The following is a 12,020-nucleotide window of genomic DNA, read 5'->3' as shown; positions in this document are numbered from 1 at the left end:
TCCAAAATATATTAACAGTTCATACAACTCAACAACAAAAAAACAAGCAACCCAATTAAAAATGGGCAGAAGAACTGAACAGACTTTTATCCAGAGAGGAAGTGCAGATGGCCAACAGGTACATGAAAAGGTGCTCAACATTGTTAATCATTAGGGAAATGTAAATCAAAACCACGATAAGATGTCACCTCACACTGATCAGAATGGCTATCATCAAAACAAACACAAATAATAAATGCCAGAAAGAGTGTGGAAAAAAGGGAACCCTCTTAGACTGTTGGTGGGAATGTAAATTGTTGCAGCCACTGTGGAAGAGTATGGTGGTTTTTCAAAAGACTAAAAATAGAACTACCATATGATTCAGCAATTCCACTCCTGGGTATACATATCCAAAAGACCCCAAAAAACACTAATTCAAAAAGACATATGCATCCCAATGTTCATACTAGCATTATTTACAATTGCCAAGATATGGAAGCAACCCAAGTGTCCACCAACAGATTAATGAATAAAGAAGATGTAGCATGGAATACTATTCAGCCATAAAAAAGAAAGAAATTTTGCCATTTGCAGCAACATGGATGGACCTGGAGGGCATTATGCTAAGTGAAATAAGACAGAGAAAGACAAATACTGTATGGTATCACTTATATGTGGAATCTAAAAAATACAACAAACTAGTGAATAAAACAAAAAAGAAGCAGATTCACACATACAGAGAACAAATTAGTGGTTACCAGAGGGGAGAGAGGTAATACAGGGGTGGGGAAAAAAGGGGTTATTATGGGATTATATAAAATCATGTGTGTGAAACTTCTGAAAATTGTAAAGCACTATGGAATTTAAAGAATCTTTCATTCAATTAAAAAAAGAAAAAAAGGTGATCAGAGATGATTAGCATTAGAAAACACAAGATGATTTAAGCTCTTAGCAGGACTGTGCTCTTGTTAGGGCAGCTGGTTACCACATCAAGATCACTATTAGAGTAATTATAAGGTAAAAGAAAGAGAAAAAGAGAGAGGAAGAATTGGACGGGGTTATCAAAATCACATAGTATAATCAGAAAAACAAGATTCCTGGAGACCTACCTATTATTTCTGAAGAACTGCTGCCATTTGACAAGGCCCTTCTTAACATTTTGTAATTTCTCCCTTGTGGACTCTTCACTTTGTTCCACTTCCTGTTTAAGTTTATTCACTAAGTTTCTCCATTTCTGCGTCAACTTCTGTAACAGTGCAAGATCTTCAGTGTCCTAGATAAAATGCATGGAATTAAGCCACTTACTCATTTAGTCATGTAACAAATACTTATTAGCATATACTATGCCATTATTAATATTGTAATACTAGAGACATCCATAAAAAATGAATTCAAAAATTGAAAAGATACTCCTATTTTAAAATATCAATGACACAATTACATAGTCCCTTTGGTGGTGAATTTTCCATTGTACAAAAAGTATTAGGAACAAGATTTTTTTCCTGTACAACATGAGCCCAATTTCCCCCTAGGACATGCATGGCAGGCAATGCAGTACACTGGAAAGAACAGAAATTTCAAAGCCAAACAGAACCAAATGTAAATTTTAGCCATTGACTGGCTATGTGTAACTTTGAGGGATGTTACTTGAGATTAATGTTTCTTATCTATAAAATAAAGATGCTAATATATATCTCATAGGATTGTTATAAGAATTAAATTAAATGACCTGTGTAAATGGTTTGGCTCTAGAAACACATTAAATGATACTTCCCTCCTTTTCAACCTAGTGTGCTCACTAAATTTTCCCATAAAATTGCACAGAACGCATCGATAATGCAACTATTTCAATGAACACACTTACATTTTTTTTAGTTGAAGCACTAGAAGTCTATAAATAACATTTGCTGCATTAGATAAATTGCTTAAATTACTTTAATTAGGATAGAAGACAAATATAAAGAGGTAAGAGTCTTTATTCACCTTTCCTTAGATTTTTCATTCTGCCCATAATAAAGCATAAATATAAAACTGTATTTAAAATTTAATCTATAAATTTACAAAGGCTTCTTAGAGTCTCAAGCCTCAACAGCTGGAGTCTCTCCTCCCACGACTTAAATGAACTGAGCTTTACCTTAGTTGACAGCAGTATGATGAAATGCTTAGTATATTTATTCCAGCCTTTTTCACTGAGGTAAAGTCTTTTAGCCAATAAGATTTTATTTCTTTCAATTACCTATTTTTAAAAAGTATTAAAATTAGGAACCTAAAATATTAACAAATATTTTTGTACACTGTAATTAATTAAACCCAAACCAATTTCACATAACAATTTTACATTGAATCATTACTTCAATCACAATTTCTTATTTAAATCATGAACTAATTTGAATTACAAATTCAATTTTCTAAAACTACTAAACTGGAACCAAACTGAATATAGCATACAGCAGAGGTTCTCAAACAATTTGATCTCAAAAGCCCTTTAGACGCTTCAAAATTATTGAGGACTCCAAAGAGCTTTTGTTTATGTGGATTATATCTATTGTTATTTATTGCACTGGAAATTAAAACTGAAATTATTTAAAATATATACATTTGTTAATTCACTTAAACATTAATAAACTCTATATGTTAACATAGTTCTTACAAAAAAGCTATTTTCTAAAACTAAAAAAACAGTGAAAAGAGCACATTGTTTCACATTTTTACAAATCTCTTTAGTGTTTGCTTTAACAGAATGAGCTAGATTCTCTTATTTGCTTCTGAATTCAATCTGTTGCCATATCCCATACCATGTAGCTTCAAGAAAAATCCACTGTACACTCATACAAGAATGGAGTGAAAAAGGCAGATAACAGCTTAGTATTACAATGAAACTAGTTTTGACCTCATAAAGGGTCTTATGGACCTCCAAGGGGGTCCAGGGACCATAGTTTGAGAATCACTGATACACTGAAACAATTATATAGTCATTCAATGAATGACAGTTCAAGACACTGTACATATAGCTATAAACAAAAGAGACAAAGTCCTTGTTTTCAGGGGGCTGACATCCTAGCTGTCATTTCCTGTTAGGGATGATCTAACACAAAGCCCCATCAATTCAAGCTACTCTTCTACAGAAATCTCTTACAGTGGTCAGTTAGTTCTCTACTGTTTACTTCTAGAGTGAGAGAACTCATTTGCTTCTTTTTTCCTTCTACTGAACATGTTAGCTCCCAGATTTTTCTTTTTTTTTTTTTAAACTGAGGTATAGTTGATACATAATACTATATAAGTTTTAGGTGTATGACACAGTAATTCGTAATTTTTAAAGGTTATGTTACATTTATAGTTATTATAAAATATTGGCTATATTCTCTGTGCTGTACAATATATCTTTGTAGCTTATTTGTTTTATACACAATAGTTTGTAGTTTTTAATCCCCTACCTCTACCTTGCCCCCACAGCCCCTTTCCCACTCCCGTGATTAACCACTCATTTGTCCTCTGCAACTGTGAGTCTGTTTTCCAGGTTTGTTTCTTATATTACATTTATTGTCATGATTGTTTTTTCTGGACATGTCAATGTCCCTTTTAAAATTGTGCATCAGGATAGAACATTTGTGTCCAAGATGAGGTCTGACCATGGCAGAGGAAAATGGGACAAAAACTTGAATCTGTTGAGGATGCATAATTTACTATATTAAGTCTCAAACATGAAATTAGCCAAACAACCAGCAAACAGTTTAGAAAAATAGAATATTGTAGGATTTTGCTACTTTCTTAAAGCATCATTATAATGCTCCACAGGCTGCCATATTTCAATTCAGGTGTCATCTTGGGTATCAAGCTAATAGAACCAAAGTGAGTTATCCAGTGATCTTAATTCAGTTATATTATGTAAAAAATAAGAATAACTCTTCCTAGTTTATTAGTAGTATAATTAAAGTTGAAAGTTTTAACATGTTCACAAACAACAGAAAAAGAAGTCTTGCTCATACTTCATAGGTTCCGGTGAAAAAAAGAGCCTTTAATTGGGCAACAGCCAAGTACCCAATAGAGAAGAAACAAAAGAAAAAAATGTAACTTTTCCTTTTCAAGGCCCATAATAGAATAGCTACACGATTCATCAATTAAATATATCTCTTCATTTTTAAAGTTTTGCCTAGATCATTCAAAATTGTTAAATGAATATTTACTTAGCCAAAAAAGAAGTTATGAGTTCAGATGAACCAACCTTTAGGGACAATTCGTATGTGGCTGAACTCCAGATAGCTCTCTCTGTCATTAACTGTTTAATATCACTCTCCATCCTCCCTCTTTGTAATGTATATAAGTCGTGATATTCTTCTACAATTCTGAAAGAAAAATTAAGAAGCAGCTATATAACTATATTTTAAAAAATAACTTTGTTCTAAAACAAGCAACTCGTTCCTTTAAAACTCATCATAAGGGAATTATGGTATAATTGCTGGATATAGTAATAACACTAATATACAGTGAAATAGAAGAAAAAAATCCCCATTTCATTTATAAATCTTACAAAGGTCTTAAAGTAAAAAGTTTGATATATGGTTCCTTGCTCCCTCACTTTTCATCATATTCTTCTTTATTCACTGGAATTTTCTCACCATGGTATTCTAATGGTATAACCACACTATATCTAATGAAAAATTCAGAATACAAGTAGCAGTAATATAGCTGTTTTTAGCTTTTTTTCTCATAGAATTTAGGATTCTTTATTAAGAAGGTACCAAGGCACAAAGCACAATAACTGTTAAGCACTATATTTTAAACTATATATAATTAGTATAAGACTTAAAGAAACTCTTTATCAATCAACCAAAAGCTTAAATATAATTATCTTTTTCTTAACTCTTATTTCTTCACATTTACCAGAACATATCTTTTCCTTCTAACTTACACTAAAGCTTCTCTTAGAATTAAAAGCCCTTCTGAGATTAAATACAAACACAGAAGTTGTAAAGTGACTAGTAGCCTTTCACAAACCTTCTGAAGCACTTCCTCCTAAGGAATATTAACTTTGCTGAAAGAATTAAAGGCCAGTGACATAAAATTCCCCGAATTTTGGTGAAAGCCATAAACCACCAGCATCAGTTCCTTAAGCCTCCCTCTATTTGGAGGCTTCCATTTGTTCAAACTAACGGAGAAAAAACTAATCACCTTAGGTGTCACAACAGATCAATATATATATATTCAATAAGCTATAACTTTAAGAATTGTACACTTTACTACCTGAAAGTTAGACCTCAATTTTAAAAAAGGGAATTAATGATCCTTATTTATAACAGCAAAAGAGAAAAATGCAGAAACAATCTTAATATCCAACAACAAGGGACTGGCCAAATATACACTATAGCTCTATGATGAAAATACTCTGCAACTAATGTTCTTAATACTCTGGAAATTAGGAAAATGTTTTGTGTACAATATAAAATAGTAACACCCAAATTATGATAGTGTATATTTAGTTTGATATCATTTTTATAAAAAGTACATAGAAAAAAGAAAAATATGTTAAAATATTAACAGCAGTTAACCCTAAGAGAAATAATTATGGATGCTCTTTATTTTCTTATTTATGTGTTTTCATACTTTCTAAATTTTCAACAAAATAATGTTATTATCAGAAAAAAAGTGTCACCTACAATTTCTAATCACAAAAAAACCATCCCACTTCAGAACCACCAATGTTTAAAGATAACGAGATTTTTTTCCTCTTTTTTCTTCCCCTTCTATCTGGTGTTAGAAGATGTTTTGTTCTTACAATGGACATTAGCACAAAAAAAGTTCTAGTTCTCTTTTTTTTTAATTCATTCAACAAATATCTGTTTAGTGCCTACTTTATGGCCGGGAGTGTTCAAAACTAAACAAAACAAAAAACCTTTGCCCTTAAGAAGTTTATCCAGAAGAGCTACATAAAACAATATATGGATAAAGATAAGGCAGAGAAAGAGACTGAGTGTGAAGTGGATTACAACTGTCAATAAGGGGATCAAGAACAACTTTACTGAGAAGACTTTTGAGCAAAGGTCTGAAGGAAGGAGAGAGGAAGCTATCCTCCTCCAGGTCCTGAACTTGGAGTCTTCCTGGTGTGTTCAAGGAGCAGCACAAAGGCAAGCAGATCTAGAATAAACCAGGAGAAGTCAGACAAATTCTGGTAGGACGAGTCTCGCAAACCATTTTTTAAAATGGCCTTCTACTAAATAAATAAACCTCATTCCCTCCCTCTCCAAAATAAAAGAATTTTTAAAATGACCTTTTACTGTAAGATGGGGAGGTACTGAAGAATTCTGAACAGAGAAATGATATTATTTAAGTGCTATGAGATCACACTGGCTGGTGCGTGGAGAACACACCAGTGTAGTGTAAAGGTAGAAGAAAAAAGGCCACTCAGAGGTTATTGTAATATGCCAAGCAAGACATGAAGATGGAAGAAGTTAAAGGAGTGAAGATTCTGCATATATAATGAAAGGAGAGCTGATAGAATTTGCTGATGGAGAGATGGGAAATGTGAGAGAAGGAAGGAGATCAAGGATAATGCCAAGATTTTTGGCTGGAAAACTGGAAGGATGGAGTTGCCATTAACTGAAATGGGAAAAGCATGCGGGGAGAGTAATTTGGGGGCAAGAACAGAAATTCAGTTTCGGAATGTTAGGCATCTAAGCAAAAATGTTAAGGCTGTTGAATATGTGTCTGGGATTCAGGGAGAAGATTGAAGCTGGCGATACAAATCTGTGAGTTGAGAGTACATAGATGATGGCATTAACAGCCAGGAAACTGAATGTATTCACTTAGGAAGTGAGTACAGAAAGAGGAAAGATCCAAGGAATGAGTGAGCCAACATTTAGAAAAAATGAGATGTAAGGAACCCGTAAGGGATATCAGTAAGAAGGAGCCGATGGGAAAGTAGACGGAAAACTAGGAGAGTATAATATACTGAAAGATACTGTTTTAAGTAAAAACAACTGGTCAATTATAGCAAACACTGCTAGGGAGTCAAGTTAAATGAGAACTGGATTTAGCAGTATGAAAGTCACCGGTGACTTTGACAAGTGACGTTCAGGGGAGTCGGGGGGGTGAAAGCCTGACTGGAGTGGGTTCAAGTGGAAACGGGAGGACAGAAAGTAAGATAATCAGTGTGACAACTTTTTGAAGAAGTCTGTTGTGAGGGGAGCAGAGAAATAGGGCCACAGCTAGAAGGGGATATGCCATCCTAAGGGACTTGGGAGTTTTATGTTTGGTTTTTGGGTTTGGGGTTTTCTTCTGTTTTGTTTTTTGGGGGTTTTTTTTCTTGTTGTTTTTAAGGTAGGAGTAATTACAGCATATTTGTATACTGATGGGACTAATCAGGGAGAAAGGGAAAAATCAATGAAACAGGAGGAAGAGGGAACATTTGCTGAAAATACCTTGAGCCGGTAAGAGCAGATGCAGTAATACACGAATGGAGACACTGGCCTTAGAAAGGAGACAGTTCATCCACAGTTAGAATGCATGAGCACAGGTGCAGGTGGGTGAGAGATGTAGGGGTGAGAGCTTGAGTTCTCTTCAGTTTGTTTCTACTTTTTAGAAGGCAAGGTCATCAGCTCAGAAAGAGAACGGAGAGATGGTATCAGAGGTAAGAGGATAGAAGACAAAGTATAGAATAGTTATTTACTAAGACAGGAAGGGTGAATCAGTTAGAGTAAACAGCACATTCAGGGGGCAAAAAGCGATCAGGGTATCACTCTCATTCTAGCAAGGAATAAAACAGAATAAAAGAATATATGTTTGAATTTATATTTGTATACATTTGTATTTTTCTTGACATTTAGAAAATACAGTTACTCTTTAACACATCTTAAAAAAAGCGAAAGACAATGCCTGATTAAAAGGGACATAAAGTAATGCAATGTATAGTCCTAGACTGGGTACTGGTTTGGAAAACCCAATGTAAAATTTATTTTGGGAATAACTGGAAAAATTCAAATATGATCTAGGTAATTTATGAAGCAAAAATTTGCTGAAGTAGGTAGAGATTGTTGACTAAAAAAAACCACGCTGTATATACAATTTTGGTTTTAAAAAATGCCATGTGCATAGAAGAAAGTTCCACAAGAATATTCACTAAGGTTTTTACAGTAGTAATCTACAAGTGGTAAGACTGTGATTTTTTAAAATTTATTTTTGCTTGTCTGTATTTTCTAATTTTCTTATAAGGCATATGTACTGCTTCTATGATAATATAATAATATTATTTCTCAACTAAATAAAAAAATTAAAATGCAATCAGATATATCTTTTGACATATAACCCAAGAGCTTCCTAGTAATCAGAACTCTAACAGAAAATGAAATAGAATAGAGGTCAGCAAACCACAGCCTAGGGGTCAAACCTGGCCCATCACTTGTTTTTGTATAGTACGTGAGCTAAGTATTTTAACCTTTTTTATTTTTTACATATTTAGTTTACTTTTTATATTTTTAATGGTTAAAAAACAATAGAAGAATAATATTCTGTGACACATGGAAATGTTATAAGTTCAAATGACAGTGTCGATTAATAAAGTTCTATTGGACACAGTCATGTTCTGGTACTGTCCTTGGCTGCTTTTGCACTACAACGGCACATGTCACAAAGGCAGTTGCATCAGAAACTGTATCTCACCATCTGGCCCTTTATGGAAAAAGTGTGTTAACCTCTGAAATAGAATAAAAACATTAGGACCACAGTAGGTTCACTAAAATCTAAAAAAGAACTAGACTCACACCACTAACCAGGAAAACGCAAACAAAAACCAGATAAATTCCCATATTTATCAGATTGATAAAAGAAATGGGTAAAAGGGAAATCTCACACAATGCTGAGAGAACATACTGGTACAACTACATTGTGGAATATTTGGTAACATCTAGCAAGACAAGGCTATGCACATCCTATGACCCAGTAATTCCACTTCTAGGCATATACCCCCAGAAAACTCTCACACAAAGACACTTAATAAGATGTGTATTTCAACAGCACCTGGAAGAGTTAATATATGCAATGAACTTTACATATATTAACTCCTTCAGGGACTTTTGTAACAAAAAAAAAACTTCAAATGTTTCTATAAAATTTTGTTTCTTGAAATAAGGTGTGAAGCAAGTATGACATAATGCCTAACATTTGGTGACTCACTTGGCATTCTTCTCAGCATCTAGAAGAGCTTGTGCCAGATCCCTGTGGGCCCTCTCTGCTTCCTTTGTTAATTTCACATCATGTGCCCGAACCAGACACAGCTCCCTGAAATAAAGCAAGCAAACTTTGTATTCACAGTTGAGGACATTGAAAACGTTTCTACCCAGGAAATCAGATTTATACTCAGGAATCTTACCAGCTATCATGTGTACATCTTGTGCTAGTTTTTTCACCTTATAAATCAAATCAAGAAATCTAGTGTAAATCTAGATGAACTCTTACCGGGTTTGGCAATGAAATCAGACTGACTAGAAAAGGCAGAAAGAAGATGGGAACATCCTCTAGAATGGAGTGAAGACTACAGGCAAGGCCTTAAGGCTGCTCTATCCTACCCTCTGACATGCCTGTCCTATCTTGCCACTAATCATTTTTGCCACTAATCATATTGCCACAAGATAAGATGATCACTAAGTGTGACTGCCATATTATGCTTATTCTCTCTGGGATTTGAACCTTAACATCCATAATCATGGCACTGCTCTGTAAACCTGATTACGATAAACATTTCTATCTTGGAGGGAAGAACAAGAGTCTTTTCCCTATCAAATATACACAGAAACCTAGCTTTGTGTTAACCTGTGTAACACGAGTCTCTGTATATACATCTACATCTATATCCAGGTCGTTCTGTTCTCTTGCTAACCACGAAAAGAGAGTAAGAGAGTCCTTATCTTTAATCATTTTCCTTTCCCTGAATATTTTTAACTCTCTTTAGAGACATGGCTTTGATAATCACAGTTTCTACCTGGTCAGCTCCTCAATAACATTCTTAAAATTGTACAATTCTTCTAAAATGCGCTGGTCTATCACTCGCTGAGTTACCATGTCTTTGTAGAAGTCAATCATCTGCCGGGCAAGTTGGTCAAGCAGTTGTACATACCGCTCTCTGCATGAAAAAGGAACACAAGCCATCATGAAGAAGAAAAGGAAAAAGGAGCCAGAAAATAAGTGAGAGAGAAAGTAATGTTAGGGAAAGAATTAGTAAAGAGACACACACAAACAATAGGTGGGAAGAACAAGATAGGAAAAAAAAAAAAAAAAAAGGATCTAGCCTGTAAATTTCTGTCATGCTCACCCAGTGAATGAATTGCGGAGAATGTTAACCAGAGTCAAAATTATTTGTAATATAATGTCTGAGATGTAAAACAAAATAAAGGTTTATTTTATTTCTTCTTCTAAATTATAAACTCCATGAGGATAGAAACTATGTCTTACATATTTACACACTTACAACATCTGACAGAGTGTTTTGAATACAGTGAAATTTTTATAAATAGTTAAATTCATGAATAAAATCACCTTTTGCAAATTGATCAAAATGTAAAAAAACACCAAATGCTTAAAAAGAAACAAAGACAAAGAAGTCGTTAGGTACAAAGAAGTAATTTCTCTTCCTTCTGAATAAAACCAAACAAAATATTTGGAGATGATCACAGATGATAAACCATAAATACCATAACTGAGCAGTCTTCCTGTATATTAAATGTGATCCAGGTGTTATATTCTAAGCCTGAGATCACAGAATTATAGTATCTTTGAGTTGGAATGGTCATTTAGCTTGATTTCTCACTCCCTGAAAGAATTATCCCACCCTTGCTTAAACACGTAAAGTGACTAGGAGTTTATCCGCTCAACATGCAGTTCATACACTGGGAAGTATTAATTTTAAATCACTTCCTTTAGGGATTTCCCTCCTGTCAATTCAGAGACAAAAGACTCTGAAGGGCCTTCCTATTACAATACAATTATATCCATCATAAAGCATACTTTTTGAGGCATTACCAGGCTCAAAGAAAGAAATAGAAGTCTCTAGGGTTAAGAAAACATAACAACAAACCAAATACAGTAAGATAAGAATGCCGTGGAAGGTGATAAGCAGTATTCACTAGGCAAACCCAAGGTCAGAGCTGCCCCAGTGAAAAATACCAACATTGGGTTCTAGGGACTAAGCCCTGGGCCTGCTTCAAAGTGGCAGATCTGAGTCTAGGACTATTGCATAATGCCAGGATTCCAGAAGGGAGAAAATACAAATCTTCTCTTCAGGAAGCAACCATGATTTATATCTTGATGAGTTCATGATTAAGATTAGCCAAGTATTAGTTACACAAACAAAGATTTCAAAATACTCATGTAAATAAACCATCATTAATGAGACTCAGAAGAAACAACACATAGTAGACTTAGATACCAATGGTCTTCATGTATCAGAACTATCAGATTTAGAATATAAAACTATGCATGAAATGTTTGAGAAATAAAAGATGGAATCTAAAAATGAATAAGCAACAAAAAACATATCAAATATGATGAAACAGGAGGGAGGATATAGCTCAAGTGGTAAAGGGCATGCTTAGCATGCACAAGGCCCTGGGTTCAATCCCCAGTACCTACTCAGAAGATAAATAAATAAATCTAATCACCTCCCCCACCACAAATACGATGAAACAGACAGGGACATAAACTAATACAACTCTGAGGGGAAAAAAGTAATTACCAAACTGTAATAAAACTCAACAGACGGCGTACAGCAGAATAGAGGTAGCTAAAGAGAGGATTAACGTCCTGGAAGAAATACCCAGAATGCAGCACAGAGACAAAGAGATGAAAATAATGAAAAAGAGATAAAGATATAAAGAGCACAGAATGAGAATGTCCAATATAAATCTAATCAGAGCTCCAGAAGGAGGAAACAGAGAATAGAGAATAATCATTCATCAAAGAGATCATCACTGATAACTTTCCATAATTTGTGAAGAACATTCATCCACACATAGAACTGTGGTATAGATATAGGTACAGGAAATACAAAAAGAAAT

The 12,020-nt window shown here is 34.2% G+C and overlaps 1 protein-coding gene across 1 annotated transcript in view; it reads right to left on the bottom strand.

Annotated features, from left to right (window-relative positions):
- AXDND1 (axonemal dynein light chain domain containing 1) overlaps positions 1-12,020 on the bottom strand; it is a 77,776-nt gene that overhangs the window by 44,087 nt on the left and 21,669 nt on the right. The window contains exons 9-13 of the mRNA XM_045516617.2: positions 9,950-10,090; positions 9,145-9,249; positions 4,202-4,322; positions 2,114-2,215; positions 1,089-1,252 (exon numbers count right to left, since the gene is read on the bottom strand). Coding sequence (XP_045372573.1) covers positions 1,089-1,252; positions 2,114-2,215; positions 4,202-4,322; positions 9,145-9,249; positions 9,950-10,090 — 633 coding nt within the window. The remainder of the gene's footprint in view (positions 1-1,088; positions 1,253-2,113; positions 2,216-4,201; positions 4,323-9,144; positions 9,250-9,949; positions 10,091-12,020) is intronic.

This window comes from Camelus bactrianus, chromosome 21 (genome assembly GCF_048773025.1).
Source record: "Camelus bactrianus isolate YW-2024 breed Bactrian camel chromosome 21, ASM4877302v1, whole genome shotgun sequence".
Taxonomy (NCBI): Eukaryota; Metazoa; Chordata; class Mammalia; order Artiodactyla; family Camelidae; genus Camelus; species Camelus bactrianus.
This window is presented reverse-complemented; position numbering and strand designations above follow the sequence as displayed.